This window comes from Diabrotica undecimpunctata, chromosome 9 (genome assembly GCF_040954645.1).
Source record: "Diabrotica undecimpunctata isolate CICGRU chromosome 9, icDiaUnde3, whole genome shotgun sequence".
NCBI classification, from domain to species: Eukaryota; Metazoa; Arthropoda; class Insecta; order Coleoptera; family Chrysomelidae; genus Diabrotica; species Diabrotica undecimpunctata.
Genome location: NC_092811.1, coordinates 85,830,114 through 85,852,554, shown reverse-complemented (window position 1 = coordinate 85,852,554; position 22,441 = coordinate 85,830,114). Strand labels below are relative to the sequence as shown.

Below are 22,441 nucleotides of genomic sequence, written 5' to 3'. Positions count from 1 at the left end.
TAGTTGTGACAAAAGGGAAAAGGGAAAAACCTTGATCGGGATAGGATATCGTGTTGGAGTTCTTGTACCTAGGACTTCCACACACGACAATCACTTTGCTGAAAGTATTAGACTGCTATAGGGGGAAAGGGACGAGCTGGAGCATTGGGGCGCGGTGGAGTGATTCCTGAGTACAAGAGTTAATTCTTCTCGCCCCAATGAATTGTAACACCCGAATGTCATTCTTAAGGGGTGTACAAGTCTAACAGGCTGGGTTAAATTAAATTGCTTGCTTAGTAGGCAGTACCTCATAAACCTATTTGATATGTTTTTAATTTTTAGTTTGAATAAGAGTTGCTTGGTAAACAAATGGGTCAAACTTGTTAAAAAAAATTAATTAATATTTGTGAAGTAAGGGTAGCTATGAATATTTTATCAGGCAATAGGTACATGCAAGACGTATTTGTCTATGTATGAAATTTGATAACAAAAAATGTTTCATGCGTTAAACAGATGAATGAAGATCGATATAGATTTGAAACTTAGACTAGTACAGTAGAGGGTTATATACAAAGAATACGAATAACTGTATTTCTGAAAATCTGGATGAATACTGAAATATGTTTTATCTTTTTTTTTAGATTTCCAGGAGAAACCAGGTTAAGGTTGGATCCTTTTAATTATAACAACTGGAGAACGAATCTCATTTTTCCAATATATCAGCAGCCGGGACCTCGACTTTATAAGTTGATTACAGGAGCAGCTCCAAGTAGGTATATGTAGAGAAGGCACATAACTTTTATATACTTTGGTATTCATACTAAATTTTTTGTTTTTTTTGCCTTAATTTAGGCATATATATATATATATATATATATATATATATATATATATATATATATATATATATATATATATATATATATATATATTTATCCATTGCTGAAACAAAGAAAAGATCTGAGACAAAATAAAAGAGACACTGCAGAATTTAAGGAACTTAATCGAGTTACAAGAAAACAGATAAAAGAGTACATTAAAAAACATCAAGAAGACCGTATAGAACAAATCATAGAGAAAAACCGAAGTCTCAAATGCACCAAACTAAAACTAGAAAAGAAAAAGATAATAACCATTAAAAATGAACAAGGACAACTAGAAAAAGTAAATCTGATATTGCAAACTCAATTGAAAAGTTCTACGCCGATCTGTACCGTTGTAGAAACGATCCCCCTAACTCCTCAAAGCAGAACTTGAAAGGCAGATAACAAATGTTAACTCAGAAGTGATGCCCGAAATAAGCCACGAAGAAATAGAAAGATCAGTAAAAGAAATAAAAAGGAATAAATCTCCCGGAAGCGATGAAATCCTAGCAGAAATGCTGAAGGAATGCGGAGAAGAAGCCATCACATATCTAAAAATACTATTTAATAAATGTCTATTCCAAGGCAACATACCCAAACAATGGAATACTCTTAAAACAATACTAATACACAAAAAGGGAGACACCACAGATCTGAAAAATTATCGACCAATTTCACTTCTTTCACAACTTTACAAACCCTTTACAAAGATTATTATAAACAGGTTAACAATTAAATTTGACTGATATCAACCAGTAGAATAAGCCGGATTTAGAAAAGGGTACAGCACCTGTGACCATCTATATACTTTAAAAATCCTAATAGAAAAGACTAACGAATACAATCTCCCATTATGTCTGGCTTTTATAGGTTATGAAAAAGCTTTCGATAGCGTAGAACTGTGGGCAATAGAAGAAGCATTAGTCAACAACCGGATCGACTCCAGGTAAAGAATATTAATACATAGTATTTACGAACAAGCTGAAATTATAGTGACGTTGGGTAATGGAATCGAAACAAGACCAGTAAAAATCAACCGAGGAGTAAGACAAGGAGACACAATATCTCCAAAATTATTTACAGCTGCCCTAGAAGATATCTTTAAGTCAATAGACTGGGAAAATAAGGAAATCCCTATTAACGGAGGATACTTGAACCATCTTAGATGATGTAGTACTAATAGCCGACTCAGATGATAATACATCCGATGACAATCGAAAAAGAAATAGAAAAGAAGAGGAGCTGTTATTTGGCCCCGGTAAAAAAGTACAAAGAAGTCCAGTTAAAAGTCACAGAGATGAAAACAAAATAGATCAAATGCATTAGCGGTTGGTAATTCACCTTGTGTTGTCATGTTTGGACTTCAAGGACACTGTCTCTCACGGGATGGTTCGTTTACTATAAAATAGGTCCCATTTTCCGAGTGTATCCGTAGAAATGTAGAAGCTCTTTGTGGTAACTTTCATTACATTTTGTACAAGAAACTTTTGCAATCATTATAATAATGTTACCTAAAGTTAAAATTAAACTAAATTAATATTCTATTGTTGGAAGGATGATCTTGTGATCTTGTTAGTTTCTCGGCGAATACTAGTTGTTTACTTAAGTTTTTACATATTTTTTTACATTAAATTTATAATAACCACATGTTTCTTTTGCTGTTCTAAGTTTGTGTTAAATTGTAAACTGTACTTAGTTTCAATTGATTGTTTATACAACTTAACTATTCAATGGTTTAATGTCTGAAGCTTTTTTACATTTTATACCTTTGACTGCTACATGTCTTTTTGAGGTAACACTTTTGTATTAATCTCTCTATGGATGTTTGGTTTTTTTATATTATTCTTTTTAGATGAACTGATGATGCTTTCTGATTAGAGAGCGAAACGTCTTCGAATAAATATATGAAGTAGCCACCTTCTTTGTCTTTTTTTCTCCACCTTTTGACTGAAAAACCCACCACTCTTCGAGTGATCCTTGATTTAGGGGAGAGGCGAGTACCTTGGACCAGCTTGTACCATGAGCCACCCCATTTTTTTTTAATTTGGAGCGCGAACTCTCTCTGTTTCTTATGTCAAGCTCTTCTACAATCGTCATCATTCTGTGGTTAGTTGTTGAACGTCACCAGAAATCATTTGCGGCTGTCTTAAAAATATAGTGAATTATTTTGTGAAAAGTAAGTATTTATTTTTGTTATATACTATACTATATATATATATAAATATATATATATATATATATATATATATATATATATATATATATATATATATACTTACAATGAAATTCAAGAAAAGCAAATATCGGTCAGATTAGCTGCAAAGGAATTCCATGTGTCACGGACGACACTTCAAAGATTTTTGCCCCGTGGTCCCAAAAATTTCCTCTCTTATGGTACTTTTAACATTTGAATACGCTAAAGCCAACAATAAGCCAGTTCCACCGTACTGGAATAATAATTATCGTGCCGGAAAACAGTGGTTCTTTGACTTTATGAGTCGCCATAAGTAACTTAGTTTAAGAAAGTCACAAGCCACTAGCCTATCTCGCGGAACCAGCTTCAACAAACACAATATCTCATTATTTTTTTTCAAAATAAAAAGAACTCATGAATAAGCATACTTTCACACCCAGTAAAATATACAATATTGATGAGAGTTGTAACACTAATGTTCACGTTCCTGAAAAAATTGTAGCTTTCAAGGGTATTAAACAAGTTGGTTTCGCTACAAGTGGAGAAAGAAGTAATAATGTAACATTTATCGCTGCTATAAGTCCTTCAGGGAATGCTGTCCCCCCTATATTTCCCAGAGTGAATTTTAAGCCCTATATGCTGAAAGGTGCACCTGCTGATTCGGTGGGAACGGCTCATCCTAGTGGTTGGTCCAATGGAGCCATACTCTTAGAATATTTAAGGCTTTTTATACATATCACAAAGCCTTCCGTCGATGATAAAATATTAGTAATATTAAACAATCATGAAATTCATGACAATGAAAGTAAAAGCCTAGACTTAATAACAGCACTATTCAATAAGATATATGACACAGGTAAAATACCAACAGACTGGCTAAAATCAACATTCGTAGCATTACCAAAAAAATCGAATTTCTCACAATGCGATGATTATCGAATATTAAGCTTGATATCTCATGTCCTTAAAACTTTTCTCAGAATTATCCATACACGAATTTACAAGAAGTGCGAGTTCCAGATTAGTGACACTCAATTCGGATTTCGAAACGGATTGGGAACACGAGAGACCCTTTTTGCTTTAAATGTATTAACGCAGCGATGCAGAGACATGAATGTAGATGTATATGCATGTTTTATGGACTATCGAAAAGCATTTGACTGCGTTAACCATCAAAAGATGATCGAAATTCTGAGAATAACTGGAGTTGACGAACAAGACTTGGGAATTATCTCAGAACTATACTGGCACCAAACGACAACAATTGCAATAGAGCACACAACATCCGAAGATGCACAAATCCGACAAGGAGTGAGACAGCGTTGCGTCCTATCACCGCTACTGGTTAATTTATATTTGGAATGTATATTCAGAGAAGCATTAGACGAGATCCAAGGCGGAATTAAGATTAACGGAATCAGCATAGACATCATCAGATATGCTGATGATACCGTCTTAAGAGCAAGCAATGCACAAGAACTACAAAATATAATAAATGCGGTAGTTCAACACAGCGAAATGTTCGGTTTACATCTAAATGTTTCCAAAACTAAAACTTTAGTATTTTCAAAGACACCAATAAACGTACATGTGTATGTCAAGGGTCAAATAATAGAACAGGTAAATTCTATAAAATATTTGGGAGCAAATATCAATAGTCAGTGTAATCCAAAAAAAGAAATCTTATCAAGAATCGAACAAGCAAGGAAAGCATTCATGAGGATGAAAACATTTTTTACAAGATCAGACCTTAGTCTGCAGCTTAGAATCCGAATGATCAGATGTTACGTTTTTTCTTTCTTACTGTATGGCTGTGAAAGTTGGACAATGGACTCTGAAATAGAAAAAAGAATAGATGCCTTTAAGATGTATATATACAGACGAATGCCAAGAATTCCATGGGTACAAAGAGTTACTAATGTTGAGGTACTTCGTCGCATGTGTAAACAAAAAAAAATTACTACGAATAACCAAAGAGAGGAAAATGCAATACTTAGGTCATGTGTCAAGAGGCGAAAGATATGAATTACTTCAAGTTATACTGAAAGGAAAAGTACAGGGCAAAAGATCAGTAGGAAGACGATAGAACTCGTGGCTGAAAGACCTGAGGAGATCGCCAACCTTCAAAAGGAGACAGCGCCATGAGAAAAATGAAAGTCATAATATTCCCGAAATCATCAACTTATCTTAATTAAATAAACTAATTAGCTAAATATCATGGGATCGTAATATTGACTATTCCACCTCATACGAGACATAAGCTCCAACCCCTCGATTGCAGTGTTTTTGGCCCATATAAAACTTATTATAACAACGCGTGCACCAAATGGATGATAATAAACCCAGAAAAACCAATATCTATTGGTTTGATTCAAATATTGAATCTGGATTCATAGTTTTAGGGATCTGGTGGTCAGTGAATGAAAATGTATTTCAAGAACACGAGTTCTATAGTTCTTCGGTCACTGATAGAGATAATCCTGCTAATATCAATGAATGACCGAAGAACCTGAGCTACCATACAAGTCACCAGAGGTATTCCGCCTTTTACCTAAGGCACCTCCAAGAACAAACATACAAAAAGGTCGTAAAACGGGCAAGTGTCGAGTCTTAACTGGTACACCTGGGAAAAAAATATGTAGAAAACGAGCACGAGGAAAGATTGTATAAAAATATGAAGAAAACAGCTGTGAAAAGAAAAGTTATGGACACCCAACCGAGAAAGCATCATTTAACAGGCAATAAAATTAAAAAGACTAAACCAGTATTTCCCAATCGAAGGATTTAACAATTCATCTTCTGACAACGACGACGTCGAAAGCATTCCTTACGATGATAGTTCGGATCCGTCTTCCGAGCATGAGTCAGACATAGATTGGGAAGGATATATATCTAAAAATAACAAACCAGACACACGAACAGAGTTTACACTGGAAACTGGTTGATTCTACCTAACAAAGCTTATTGGAATGAGCATCGTACGATTTTATGTTGCTAAAGTAGTATCTTTCACTTCAATAAAAATGGTTAATTACCTAAAGAAAATCCGCTTATCTGAAAACTTCTGCCCGATTGATATAAAGGCATATGAAATCGAAATGGAAGATATCATTGAAAGCGTTGTGGAAGTTCCGAAGAAAGATAGATCCTCAAAACATTTGGTGGAAAAATCCACAAAATCCATTCGGTCGATTCTGGAACACAACAACTTAAAATGGGATCCTACTGCATTCACAAGGAATAATACGAGAAAAATAAAAATACAATACATAGAAAGATTATCAGAAAAACTTAGAATGAACAAGAAAGAACAAAGAATTGTATTTATATAATACATTTTGAATGCGATCATTTTTATTTAGGTGAAACATCAAGACCATTCAATGATAGAATAAGTGAACATCAATCTTATATTAACAGTAGAGAATATCGATTCAAGTATAGTCCTAAAAAATCAGATGGTAAAAAGAGAAAAATCAAAGAAGCGGCTCTAATTATGCTAAATGGAAATCAACTTAAAGAAAATACCACTAATAGTAAGTCAACAACATATCGAGGATCCATCATTTCCGTTTTTAAATAACACATAGAAAATCGAAGTTTAGTGTTTAGTGAGAGTTTAAAAGAAACTTACCAAGTCGGGAGAGTATTATGAGGTTTTTTCCTGGTTTTTCCTCATGATTTACAGTAGAATTTTACTGTCATCATTGTATGTAGTTGTCTTTTTAAAGACGAATTACATGCTATGATTTTTCTGCTGGATATTTTAAAGATAAAATCGATTTCATATAGGGGAGACTGGTACACAATGACACAATTTTTAGGAAATGTACTCTAACATCGGAATACGATCTTCGAAAAAATCTCCATTTAGAGTTCTGTTATCTTTGTACATTTGTTTATAAAATTTGATAGTTATTCATAATAAAGTAAAAATAGTAGCTTAGAAATTTTCAGAAATATGCATAACTGAATTTGTTTTAATGTGTACCACGGGTGGTACAGTTTGAAACGTGATGTGGTATACAATGAGAAAGTGTTAAAACAATGATTAAATACAAAAAATATTTATTATTTCTTCAAGTTACCGTACAATAAAATTATTAAACTCCTACCATATCTATAATAGCAAGATAGTCGGTTGTTTTCTGTATATATAGGTGCTGGAAATAACATAACAAAATCAGATTTCCAACCCATATGAATATCAGGAACATCTGAAAGTTAAAATTAATTGGAAACTTTCATACTTCTTTTCAAATATGAAATTTTAAATTCATGAGAGTTCACAATTTCCAAAATTTTGGCTACATGATGGATGTTCTTCTCAAATTTCACCAACACAAAGGAGTCTTTTAAAATCTCAGTATTTTCAGCAATTAGATAAGATTCTGAGCCATCCTTTTGTTCCTGCATCATAGGAGAGCTTAATTCATCATCTGAAGAGTCTGCCAAATCTAAACTTCCGGAATCCGTTTCTAAATAACTTTTATATGGCGTGGTCTTTTTTCTGGGAGGCTCCTTTTTACATCCTTTTGTGCTTAAAGCTTTACAAAATATTTCGTTTCACTTCCTTGACTGCTGCTGTTGTGCGGGTTTTCTTGCCTTCCGTGTTAGGTATTCGGTTCGGTTCAGATTCTTGGGCTGTATTAGATAAAGTAGAAGCATTTTCTTTTGATTGGTAGAATTTCTTAGTACAACCATAGCTTTTTGCCCGTCATAGATATCAAAATCATCAATCTGTCTGCCAGTAACCGACGATAATAGAAAATCAGTTTCACTAAAAATATATTTATTAACATAAATTAGTATTATTATTAATTAATATTTAAATGGGAATAAGCCACAATTAAAGGTTAAAATACATTTATTGACGTTTCAATTTCCACTTCGGAAATCTGGTAAACATTGAGATATTTTTTCCACTGAGCTTATTATGTCTAATTTTGGTATTGATGGCTGAGTAACAGCAAAGTTTAGACCCTTTGACAGTATTAAATTCTCCGTTGCATTTAAATGTCTATTTGATATATTGACAACTGTCGCTAAAATGTCATTATTTCTATTTAGGTTATCTAAAGTGTGTATACTGTTTTGTTCTAATAGAATATTAAATTTATTTAAATGTATATCTCTTTGTTTAATATATGAATTTTCATATACTATATGTAAACTAAAAATAATTTGATCAAAATCAGAATTTGATATCACATCGAAAAGTAAATCTTCAATACTTACAATATCTTGTTCAACAAAAAATAAATTTGATCTATGATACTGTAACCGTTCGCGGATCATGGACAAGCTGGCTCTATGTAGAATGTTGTTCAACCTTCTGCTTGAATATGCTGGACGTAACTTCAAGCCCTTTGGTATTAGGTTGTTGTCTCTACATCTTCGTAAAAATTTGATTGAATTTTGACAATGTGCCAGTTTCTTGTATAGAATTTCCAATCTCCGAAAATTTTGAATAACGCTGGGCCCATAACGGTTTCTTAATATTGTTCTGAAGCTATTTTCTTGTGGCATTTTAAATTAATTAATATTTAAATGGGAATAAGCCACAATTAAAGGTTAAAATACATTTATTGACGTTTCAATTTCCATTTCATTTGATTTCCGAAGTGGAAATTGAAACGTCAATAAATGTATTTTAACCTTTAATTGTGGCTTATTCCCATTTAAATATTAATTAATTTAAAATGCCACAAGAAAATAGCTTCAGAACAATAGTATTATTATGGAAATTATTGGCAACGATATTTATGGGTTAAAAGGCATTCATCACAAGTATTATAACGACATATGACACCTATTTATAATAAAACCTAATAAAACTATTTATTTATAGGCAACATACCTTTTTATAAATGCTCCCGTTTTTAAATCTCAGACACAAAGGACAATAAAACACGTCGTATAATGTCTACTACTCCGTATATTAAAACAAAATACTGTCGGCGCAGGCAATTGGCAATGCATTATGTAGTATCCGTTGCAGAGCGAGTGGCAATGTGGTGGCAAATTTGATTTAGTTAACAACAGTGTTTTTTCTTGTGTACTATACTTCATCTAATTTACATACCGTTGCACGTCATCGGCGTCATAGCCCGTGACGTCACATAATACCAACACGAAATATTTAAGCGGTAGGTGTGTTCTTTTTTAGAATCACTTTGCCGAGTACACTGGCATTACAGCCACTGAACATATTTTATTATATACGCGTAGAACTAATATTTAAAGATTTCTATTAATGTTAACTTAAAGAAATAGATAACAATATGTTTCATTTAATTTGTATAAATGCATTATAAAGCGTTTTTGTGAAGAACATTTGTTCGGAACACACTGTAACTGTAATCGAACGAAGGTGAAATTTTGGCATAAATTGGTCACACTTATTTGATAGTTGCGGTGTTGACACTTTTTGTACTTTATTATTTTAAATTTTAAAGTGAATACCTGTTGTTTTATATTTTTACCTATTTAATAAAATCTGTTCTTTTTAGAACAAAATTAGTGTGTTTTATTTAAAAAATATCACGTAAGAATTTAAATAGTCTCTGTAAAGAGTATAATAATAATTATGTGACCTATTTGATTAAAAATGGATTCAGGATTTTTTTATACTTTGGCAACTATGTCAACTTCGATATCTGACGTAGATAATGAGGTGAAACGGTTTGTAAATTAGATGGACTGTATGTGTCAATGTGTACCGCTCTCCTCTGCTCAAATGAACTATCTTACAATAAGTCATCTTAAATTGTCAATATAAATGGGTCTGATAAAATTAAACTATTAAAGAATTTTTCACCAAGTAAAAAAAACAAAATTTATTTAATTTATTAGTGTTTTGTATTTTGAGAACAATTTTAGAAGTGGAAATAGAAACGATAAAAATAAACTTATTTTAAACTTAAATTGTGGCTTATTCCCAATAAAAATAGGAATTGCATTAAAATGCCCCAAAAAATATCTTCAAAACCATATTTATATAGTAAATAAAGAAGAAACTTGATTGTAATGTTTCCAAGTAAGACACTTAAGTGGATTATTTTCTTGAAGGAAAATGTTTGAATTTTGAGTAAAAAGTTTGAAAATTTCTTGTTTCAAAGACGAATAATTTGTCAAAGTATTGATTACAAATAAATCGTCTGATGGTAAAAAATAACTCACCGAGGTTTTATAGTATTGTTTGAAAGTGTTAGTGCATTTATCTTCTCTACGTGCCATCTCTGCGACGAAGGTTGGCAATCATCACTGGCTTTTCTAACTTTTGACACTACAGCCCGAAAGAGTTCAGTTAAGCTGCATCCAAACCATTCTCTGAGGTTTTTCAGCCTGGACATTCATCTTCTATGCACTTTCCTTGAATCTTTCCCTGCATTATTAGTTTTAGGAATTCATATCAGTCACCACGTGTTATATGACCCAGATATTGTAGTTTTCTTATTTTGATGGAATCCTCTATTTCCCTGTTGTTCGCTATTCTTCTTAGTACTTCTTCATTGGTTCTTCTCTCTGTACAGGAAATTCTCAGCATTCTTCGATATCTCCACATTTCAAATGCTTCCAATTTAGTGAGACATTGTTTATTTAGTCCATATCTCCAAACCATATAAAAGAACAGAAAATACTGTAATGAAATAGCAGATCTCTGATGCATGTTACGTGTCACAATTCATAGAAGGATGAATCTCGAATATACAATCTATGGCCTTTTCAATAGTGCCTTCGATCTAGAGATGGACTACTCCAGATGATTCTAGAATAATACTTTTGATATATATATATATATATATATATATATATGTATATATATATGAACGCTGTTATGAGTTAGTGGAGTGGATAAGATATTTTCGTGCTGTAAACTTATAAATAAATATATTTATATAAATTAAGAACCGCTCGTTTTATTTAATCTCGCTACAATACATAACACTTTAATACTCGTTTTCTAAGATTTAGGCTGAGGTCTCTACAACATAATTTTTGTTTCATATTATTTAGTTCAAGTTATTTAGGGTATTTCAGATTTTGGGATATGTGAGATATTTTTTGCATCGATTATTTTAAGAAGGAAATATTCGTAATGAAACGTACATGATGACACAAGTGCATTGCTATTCGAATTGGATATTATATCGTGGCAAAAGACAAATTGTTGAACAAAAAAAGATGTCAACTTGTTAAAGAAGCATTTAAATCAATGATTGTAATATTATTTGTCCCGAAATATAATGTCTAAATAGGCTATGTTTTACTTTTAGGTTATTACAGAGAAGGTTTCCTGGGACTGCAATATTATCTAACACTCAGTATTTTATTGGCGAAGAGTAACATAACTTATGCTACGAACGATTATCTCGATCTTATAACCTGGCTTATGAAAAATAAATTTCCTTTAGTCAACATGCGAAGGTTTCCGAATGCACCATGGTATGAAGATATTCTACTGACAGCTTTGAAATCACTGATCGGTATTATAATAATGTTAAGTTTTGTCTACACGTGTATTAATACTGTCAAGTCAATAACCACGGAAAAGGAAAAGCAACTTAAAGTAGGTGTATTTAGATAAATCATTTAATGATTTATTCAGTTTTGTCATTTTTTAAAATCATCCAAATCATACCTACAATATAGATGTCCCGAAACTATAAAAAATAAAAAATAGTAAAAAGTTTATAGTTAGTGTGCCCGTCGGCCAAAAGGTTTATAATAGATACTCTCTAAAAACTCGAGTATCGCTTCATTAGGTCGAGTCTAATACGGTTTCCCTCTACGACTTTTTTTGGTTTTGGGGCGGTTTTCCTCTCATTTTCCCAAAACAATTCGATTTTACGACATATCGAGAATTTATAGATACTGCTATTCTTTTTAATTTAATGGCTTAAAAATTATAAGAAAAACACGAAAATAAAATTGTCTGGTGATAAATATGGACCATTCAATCCGTCGGACGCCTTGAATATGTCGGAAATACGACTGTGATGAAATTTATAGATAACCAGCTAAATTTTTTTAGGATATTTTTAATAACAGCAGCAAAAAGAACTTTTCATATTGTGTATTTCATATTGTGAAAGTTGTCGATTTTATGATTATTAAAAAATTTATTAATAACCGTCAGACATTGGAAAGGTATATGTAGAAAATCGGTACTGACTACGTGAAAACAGTCTATGACGAATTTATTGGGACATAATTGGTGCCTGGCGAGAAGAAGTAATTTTAAAGTGGTAACTGTTAGGTTCTTTAAATAATGTTTGGAAAATGTGTTAAGAATTAATTTTATTTTATATTAGGCGTAATGTTACAGACACAAACACATAACAGGTGTTACTGAAGACAGTAACTTGCTGTCATTGTTGCCAGCACAACATTTTAAAGGTTTGCTCCCAAAATTGAGTGTACTCCAACACCCTGCCTCAAACCTGTAAAATGCTACCATGTGAAATAAAAACTCTAAACTAAACTACTAAATTTAACATTTTGACAAATTTAGAAAATTTTTCACTACTTAAAGCTTTAGTGAACACATCTGCCAGCTGACTATCTGTATTAATATATTCTAATTTTAACATGTTACTATTTACTATGTCGAACACAAAATGCAGTTTAACATCTATATGTTTGCATCTCCTGTTATTCTCAAAGTTGTGAACTAATTTAATAGTGCTTTGGTTATCTTCAAACAAACAAACTGGCAATTGTATATTAATTTCTAAATCTGAGAACAAATTTTTAATATATAAAAATTCACATGCTGCAGTGCAAACTGCTACAAACTTTGATTCCGTACTTGATAAAGTTACAAATGTTTGTTTTTTGAACTCCAAGAAATTAAATTACCAAATATTTTAAAACAGTATCCACTTATGGATTTTCTATCAATAACTTTATTAGCCCAGTCAGCATCTGTATAAGCTACCAAGCTATCAGAAGTACAGTAAAAATACAACTTTATATATATATATATATATATATATATATATATATATATATATATATATATATATATACACTATAACTGACAGTAGTTTTTAGATATTTTAGATCTCTCGTGTCGTAGAATCATGCCTCTCGTCTGCCGGTTTTGTTCTCTATTTAATATCGTTTGTGTTTATTCCCATTTAGTTCTGCTTCAAATCGCTTGTCAACTAGCACTGATTTTCAAACAAGGCGTTCAGTTTAATACTTAGTCCGTATAATTAGAGTTCTTTTTTTGCTCGATACATTAATTGATATGGAAATGGCTAAGGTTACGGTAGCATAGTACTACATTACAACAGCGTGTGATATTTTTGGGACAAGTGTAAATAATTTAAAATTGCAAGAAAAAACAAATTTTTCAGTCTTTGAAAAATTTTAATTTATTTTTTTTAAGCAAGTTACAAACTTTTTCAGATTTAAAGGTTCAACTCGACAAAATTTAGGTCAAAAATAAAACGATCCCTTCTGTCTTTAACGGGTTCTGTTGAAGATTTTACGATATCGTCTTCAACTATCATATCCGTGTCTTCTATATCAGGCCAAAAAAAGGTATTCCTACTCTTTTATATCTTTCATCAACAATCAAATTTTACACTCATTTTCAATCTTGTTATCAATTCTTCCAATAAAATGTTTAATATGTTTTTTAGATGTGTACCCTACAACAACTCAAATATCCAGCGCGATTTGGGTCTTTTCCAACTCTTCAACTGTTGGCACTTCTTTCTCAATTATTTGCTCGTTTTTTTCAAATATTTCAGGATGTAAATCATCTTCAGAGTAAACATATTCTACCAAATCTTCTTCCGATTCTGAGCTAATAAAAGTTTCTTCTCGTTTCTTAATCCTCTTCGGTTTTTGAATTTTTGCTTCTTTTTTCTTTCTGCGTTCTTCTTCTTTTGTTTGTTTTTCTATTTCTTTTATGTTCTTCAATCTATTTTCTTCTGTAAGTTTATTCAGAACTTCTTCAGAAGTAATGACTTCTGCCCCTGCAGCTACTTTTTTCATTTTGAGCCCGAAGGGCTGTGCTTATTTGTCTGTTTAACAGTGTTTAATAGCAGCTCCTCAAAACCTATTTTTGAAGAACTACTACTTGGAGTTGCATCAGAAATATTGGTTGTATGGTTTTCCACAATCTGGTGTTTATTTACTGATAAATATTGCCGGCGGTAATAGCATCCATATTAGTATTTGCGATTTAAGCTACAACTATTGTTTGGTCTTCTAAACTCTTTTGTTCTTTCCATCTTTTTAGGCTTTCAGGGTGGTATTTTTCCTTTCGTATGACATGACGGTTAAATGGATATATACCAGCTTTTCTAAACCCGTTTTTAATCATTTTTACGCTTACGTTTTTCTATGTATTGCCTATCGTCAGAGAAAACTCTTTTTTTTTGGAATTTTAAGGCCATTATTATGTCTCTGCCAGGTTACGAGTTGTTGGTCCCAACCGTCTTTTAGAGACTTAAATACTGCTAAATCCAAAGGCTGCAGAAGGTGGCTGGTATGAGGAAGAAGTTTGATGATTGTGACATCATTCTGTCGTTCTAATTCAAGTAGTTCAATAATAATAGGGGTACTATGACCTTCATATATCAACAGTACCGGCCTATTTTGTCCTAATGTGGGAATAAACGTTTTTTTTAATAATTAAAGAATATGTCACTCTTCATCCATCCATTGGGACTGGCTGCATAAGCAGTTCCCGAAAATGAGTTCTTGTTATCTGGTAGCCAGGAATCCCAAATATTTTTTTCCTTGAATACGATTAGTGGTGGTGCCTTCGTCCCTGATGAAGACACTGCTGAAAAAACCGTAGTGTTTTCTCTTCCTGGACCAGAAGTAGTTCTCGAACTTGGTTAACCTTTAGCTTCCACGACTTTGGTTTTTTTGGGGTTGTGAGAAATGGATGTTTCGTCCATATTCCACACGAGTTGCGGCTTGTCCTCTAATTTTTGCTGAACTAAAGTTTTTTTGAGAATATCAAAATATTCTTGGATGATGAAAGAATCTGTCATTTTTTTTCTTGAGTACTCCACAGCTTGGGGGTTTTTGTGCTAAGTTGGTGACGTCTTTTGAAACTCCCGAACCATTCATCCCCAGGAGTGTTATCCTTAAATGTAGTTTTTATGTCATTTTTGGTAACAAATTCGTGAACAATCTCTAGTAGTTTCAATCTAGATATTCCAAATCCCCAATGCTCTATAGTTTTTAGTCCTTGGGCCAATCTAGTCTCATCTTGGAGTGGAATTGCTGAAGCCCTCCCTTGCGATTTGCTTTTAACTCCTCGAGCACCAGTTACATGGTCGAATAATGTTGTTTTAGGAATATTATATAATTTATGTGCCCGGTATATGTGCCCGACCAGTACACGTGGTCGCATATACCCCAGTAGGCATTATAAACGAGTGTGACCCAAGTCATAATTCAGTTAAAAATTAAAATTGGCAATTTTTTTAATACATACAACGTAATATAATAAGTTAATTCGTACTAACATACGCCAACGGTAAAATATCAAATTACTTGTTTTCTACAAACTGCGTATTTGCATAGATCGCTGTTTCAAGAACTTAAGTTCATACTCACAAGATGCTGCTGGCATCCCTAAATTGTAGAACATTTTATATAGTATAGTCACACTTGCCCCACAATCACACTTCCCCGGGTTTACCTTAATTTTTGATTTAGGAATCATCTTGAGAGACATAAAACACAACCAGAGGTTATATGTCTTTTTAATAAATAATTGCTGAAATATTTTACATTTATCATATAATCTTTTGTAGGAATCGATGAAGATAATGGGTCTCCCAAATTGGTTGCACTGGACAGCATGGTTTGTGAAATGCTTCATGTTTCTATTAATATCATCCGTATTGATGGTAATATTTTTAAAAGTAAGATGGTATACCAATACGGATTTTACTGTATTTACCAAAGCCAATCCGTTTGTTCTACTTTTATTTTTAATGTTTTATAACTGCGCCACTATTACTTTTTGCTTCGCAGTTAGCGTCCTGTTTAACAAAGGTAAGTGAAAAATGAAACGAAAAAATAAAAAAAAAATTTCTTAATTAATTTCAACTTTAAGAATGGCTTTTATTTTAATTAACCATATATTTTTCGTTGTTTAATAAGAGGCGAATTAAACGTAGTTGGCAAGTATGGATTAGGAACCAGAAATAAACAAGCCGATCAAATAATAAAGTTTGTAAAAACATCATAAACTAATACTTGGCAAGTTACCATCAACAAGATTGTACACTTGGAAGTCCCTACAGAACAAACTGGGACACATCATTAAAAATCAGATAGGATTTATAACAATAAACAACGACAATGCATCCAAAGCATGCCCTTCTTTTTCTTACGGTGCCTATCCGTTCCGGATGTTGGCGATTAGCATAGCTATCTTAACTGTACTTGCAGCTATTCGGAATAGTCCGATTGTAGACGTATTGAATCACTTTTTTAGGTTTTGAAGCCAAGATATTCTTCTTTTCCCTGGTCCACCCTTTCCAGATACCTTGCCCTGAAAAATGAATTGCAATAAGCCATATCTGTGTTCATTTCTCATAAAATGGCCAAGATATTCTAAGTTGCGCTCTTTGATTGTGTTAGAGATCTCGCATTTCTTGCCCATTCTACGTAGGACCTCAATAGTAGTCACACGATCCATCTATGAAATTTGTAAGATGCGCCTATAACACCACATCTCGAAGGACTCGAGCTTTCCTAAAAAAGCGTCAGAGAGCGTCATTGCCTCTACTCCGTATAATAATTTAGAAAATACATATCATCTGATAATAGAGATTTTTATACTAAGTGGTAAATCGTGACTTCTGTAAAGAGACTTTATCTTTACGAACGTTGATCTTGCTTTTCCTATGCGTTGTTTTATTTCAATAGAGTGGTCCCATTGGCTGTTTATGTTAGTATCAAGATATGTGTAGTTGTTTATCCTGTCAATTGGCTGTTAGTTTATCATAAGATGTGTAGTTAACCCAGCGTCACCCAGGTGGGGTCTAATGGTACCCCTAACACACTTAGATCTAGCATAATTCTATGGTTAATACACGGATGTTCTATTGGTTGCCTATAACTTCCTAAAACATGTTGTAGTTGGGTATTCTGAACCAATTTCAGTTGTAAGTTGATCGTCAAAGTGAGTACAGTGTTCTGCAATCCGATTAGACCCCACCTGGGTGACGAAGACACAATTTTAATTCGCAAGGTAACTAAAGACAATTTTAATTCGTGGCGTTATTTGTTGTACATAAAAACTTTTTTCTTTAGAATAAATTACGAAAAAGAACAAGCCAAACTATTGGCACTTTGGCAGGAACTCGAAGATGATGAGTACGAAATTATGGATTCCGACGATGAAAACGAAATTGATCATATAAGTAATCAGTCTGATGGTAAACAAAATAAAGAAATTGAGGAACTAGAAGTATTGGAATCTGAAAATAAGCGAATAGAAGATAAAAACTATCCTTATTATTTAGGTAGAAATTCCAAAACAAAATGGAGAAAACACCATAGTAATAAAGCAGTTATAACGAGGGCAGAGAACATAATTTCGAACTTACCAGGATCCAAACCATATGCTAAAAATGCTAAGACTTTTTTAGATTGCTGGCTTCTTTTCTTTATGAAGAAATGCTTGAAGGTATCACGGTCTGCACTAATGTATTGATAGATAAAAAAGCGTTAGCCTACAAAGATAAAGCATATTGTAGCAGGACCAATATTGTTGAAATGAAGGCATTATTTGGCCTCCATTACCTAGCGGTTATATATAGAAATGCTCATCGTAATCTAAACAACCTTTGGCGATCAAATGGTACACTAATCGATATAATTCGTTCAGTGATGGCACTCAATAGATTTACATTTTTATTGCAGTGCTTACGTTTCGATAATGTAGACAATCGTCAAGAAAGGCAACAGTCTTAAGTTGGCTCCTATTAGGGAAATTTTTGAAAAATTTGTTGCAAATTGTCAACAAGCTTACTCACCAGGACAATACTTGACTATTGACAGTCCAAAGACTGATTTGAGGAAGTATTTGAAGTTGATTTTATAGTTTTCATTTCGATTTGTAGGTTTTCTGATTTTTCTCCTGTAACTAAATACTCGGTTTTTTGTATATTAATTGTAAGGCCCCACTTAATGTACTCCTCTTCCAGTTTTCTAAGCATATAGTATATATCGCTGTCGTCTTCAGCTACAATGGCTTGGTCGTCAGCAAAGTGTATCGTCTACAATCTCTTGTCTTCGATTGGAATGCCCATATTGCAGCATTTTCTTCTTCACACTGAGAGTGCCTCATTCAGATATATTTTGAATAGTGTAGATGCTATAGAGAAGCCTTGCTCGAGGCCCTTACTAAGTTAGAGAACGGACGTTAGTAACTTAAGCCAAATTTATCATGCATTAATATTGCAGAATTAGGCTTAATATGTTGTTTACTTTAAAAATTGTCCCCTAAGGTGTAGTTTCTATCATATTTTCATATTAAATAATTTCAAATAAAATAAAATAATTTCTTACTTTACTTACTTAGATTTATTCAACTTACATTTTATTGAATATTTTGTCTATGTTATTTTTACATATTTAAATAATTGTTTCTGCTCAAATAAATTAATAAAATTTTATAATAAAATAGATTCATAGAATCTATATTATTCTCAGTTCCAAATGTATGAACCTTGGACTGATGGAGGTTGAATCAATCTCCACCTGTTGCTGACTATTCTGCCACGACATTAACTTTTTAAAAAATGCCTTGCTGTTCTGTCACTTTTTTGACCTCAAGGTAACTGTCTTTTCTCGTTCGGCGTGGTACCTAAATTTCTGGTCGCATTTCACCGACAGCGACTGAGAAGCTTAAGAGTGGTAACTTCATTATTAATTCAATTTTAATAATGTTACCTAAAGTTAAAATCAAATTTAATTAATTATATACTGTTGGAAGTGCATCATATGATCTTTTTGGTTCCCTATAAATTAAAGTTTTTTCACATATTTTTTATATACATGTACCACTACCACATGTCTTTTGCTGTGCTAAGTTGAGTTAATTTGTAAACTGTATTCAGTTCAATTACTTGTCTATATAACATAATATTTAATGTCCATTATCATAAGCTTCTTTACACATTTTATATCTTTGACTGTTACATATCTTTTTAAGGTAATCCATTTATAATAACTTTTCCATGGATGTGTGGTTTTTCTTATTATTCTTTTTAGATGAACTGATGATGCTTCTTGATTAAGAAGTGAAACGTCTTCAATAAATAGATGAATTATTTATTTATTCTGCTACCCAAAACATTGAAAGTGGTACACTATTGTATGCCTTTGTCAGAACTATAAAGACTGCATGAGTGGAAAATTTTTGGGCTAATCTTTTTTCAATATCCTGCTTTAGAGAACATATGTACAGGATCTACCTGCACGAAAGCCATTTTGGTCTTCTACATCTGTCACCTCTTTTTTAATTTAATTTTTTAATATTTTCCTTAGAGTCATTAAGAGTGAAATTATGATACTTAGTCCTCTATAGAGCAATGAACACACGCCCTCATCTGGTCAATACTATCAAAATTAGAAAGACGTCATATCTAGGATACATAATGCGCCATAGGGAGCAGTTCAGCAGCTCCAGGTAATATTGGAAGGCAAGATTAAAGGTAAAACGGGCATAGGACGAAAGAAAAAATCAATCACAAGAGGAAGTGAATTACCTAATTCATCAAGCCCAGAACAGAGAGAAATTTGCCATATTGATCGCCAACCTCAACAGAGAAGGCATTTAAGAGGAAAGGGGTCCCCTATAGTTTAAACAATTCTTTCTGCTTCCTTTTTTGTAGATGTTGTTAATATGTGCTTTTGTCTACTCCGGTGGTAAGTGATATCCTTTATAGAATAAGGAAAGACGTCATATCTAGGATACATAATGCGCCATAGGGAGCAGTTCAGCAGCTCCAGGTAATATTGGAAGGCAAGATTAAAGGTAAAACGGGCATAGGACGAAAGAAAAAATCAATCACAAGAGGAAGTGAATTACCTAATTCATCAAGCCCAGAACAGAGAGAAATTTGCCATATTGATCGCCAACCTCAACAGAGAAGGCATTTAAGAGGAAAGGGGTCCCCTATAGTTTAAACAATTCTTTCTGCTTCCTTTTTTGTAGATGTTGTTAATATGTGCTTTTGTCTACTCCGGTGGTAAGTGATATCCTTTATAGAATAAGGTGAAGACATACGCCAGTAATTCCCGCAATACTTGTGGGCTGTGTTTTAATAATTCGTTCGGTATAGCTTGTGGTCCGCATGCTTTCCGGTTTTTTAGATTTGCATCTTCGAATTCCTGTACTATTATTTCATTGTCTTCATCGTATTCCATTTCATATGTTGTTGTAATGGTGTTCGTGAATTGCGTTCTTGTTTCAGTCAGAAGTTGTGAGTAATGATCGATCCAAGATCTTTCTTCTATTAAATCTATTCTTCTCACCTCTTTTCTGTTTGTTCTCGGTTTTTTTACGGTTTTGCATGCTTCTCTTGATCTTGTTGACCCTATATAATTGTTGAGCTCTTTGCATTCACTTTCTCAGAAAAAATTTTTTGCTTTAGTTAGGTACTAGATTTTTTTACTTCTCTTTTTGATCTTGCGTATGTTCGTCTATCATCTGGGTCATTTGTTTGCAGCCACTTCTGATGCGCTTTTTTTTGTTGGCTGCTGCATTAGTGATGTTATTTGTCCACCACAATGGAGTATCCTTTTTGTTCCATTGGATCGTGGCGAGTGCTTCATAAGATGCTTCATTGACTTTATTTATTATCTTTCTATAGGTATTCTGGTCTGAAGAGTAGATCAGGTTTGTTAATTTTTTGCTAAGCCGTAACTTATATAAAAATGATGTTGAGTCGTTTTGCAGTGCATTAATATTGTATTTGGGTGAATTCATTTTCAGTGGTTTTGATTGTGCTGGTTGGTTGTCATTTCGATGTAGCGGCTGCGGTCGATACTGTAGGTAACATTTTGATCTTATCATATAGTGATCAGTTCCGCACTCCGGTCCTCTTAACACTCTTACGTCTTCGACTTATATGTGTGTTTCTTGTTTTGTGATAACATAATCCGTAATTGACTTGGTATTTCTCGTTTGTTGGATCTAGGTATACTTATGTATATTTTGATGACGGTAGAATCCGTTTAGGATTTTTAGAGAGTGCTGTTCGCAGAATTGGATTAAATTTTCCCCATTTTCATTTATTTTTACATCTTCGTATTTACCTATAACTTTGTCTTTTTTTTTCCTGTCTAAGCATTAAAATCTCCCAACAGTACAATTTTTTGCGGCCATTTATATTTTGATTGATGAGTTTGCCAATGAGTTTTGATTGGGTTTCGTTGTATATTTGTCGAGATCGTACCCTTTCCACGTAACAGATACTTTAATAATTCTCTCATTGATTTGTTTCCAGCTTTTCAGGTTTTCTTTTACGTATTTTTTATTAATATTGATACCCTTGCTTGTGCTCTCTTGACTTTCGCTACCCTACTATAAATATGAATTAAACCTCCTATGTCTTCGCTACCTTGGCCTTTTTTCTTTGTTTTGGTTGGAACTGTGATATCTGATATTTTTTTTACTTTTGCTATGACTTCATCTGACTTGGTTCTCCACCCTTGGATATTCCGTGTATTTATATTCAAAGTTCTTGTTCGTTTGCTACTTCGTCTTCATTTTTTCCCGTCCATGTTCCGAGGCTGGATTTTATAATTTTTTGCAGTGACCCTTCTGCTCTCGGAAACCTAATAGCCATTCAGGGTCGGAAGAAACAAGAGTTAGCCAAAAGAGGCTGATAGGAAATATTAAAGTCATTTCACTCAAGACAAGTTGAAAAAGGGGGAAGGGCCCTTATGATCCGCCACGTGCGTTTCATAAGCGTATGAGTATTAATACACGTTTTGTTCCCGCTCATACCTCGACATACAGACTGTATGGCTCGTTTAGCATGCCATAGCATGGAGGATAGGGTGCACGTCAGTGTTATAATGTAGACACCCCAACTCCATGGTCTGACCTAAAAAAAAATATGTTTGCTAAATAAAAAGTAATAAAAACAGATAAAATTCAAAAACTAATTTTATATTCATCGTCGGGCGCGCTGCGGCACAGAATGCCGTAAATTCGACACCGATTACTTTAGCGTCTCACTGACACCCAAATTAATCATATACCGACGTGGTATGGGCGTAGTAAGTAGCCTAATATAGCGGGACGAACAAGAGGATGTAACTAATAATACTTCACGAAATCTTGAAATTAGTAAAAAAGCGGTAGGGGAACCCGGGGTGGAACGGGGTACCTAAGTTT

General features: G+C 33.2%; 1 protein-coding gene across 7 annotated transcripts in view; it reads left to right on the top strand.

Annotated features, from left to right (window-relative positions):
• Positions 1-22,441, top strand: part of LOC140450217 (phospholipid-transporting ATPase ABCA3-like) — a 372,486-nt gene that overhangs the window by 241,175 nt on the left and 108,870 nt on the right. For all 7 annotated transcript variants that reach the window (XM_072543710.1, XM_072543706.1, XM_072543707.1 and 4 more), the window contains exons 4-6: positions 621-748; positions 11,316-11,608; positions 15,831-16,074. In XM_072543710.1, coding sequence (XP_072399811.1) covers positions 621-748; positions 11,316-11,608; positions 15,831-16,074 — 665 coding nt within the window. The remainder of the gene's footprint in view (positions 1-620; positions 749-11,315; positions 11,609-15,830; positions 16,075-22,441) is intronic.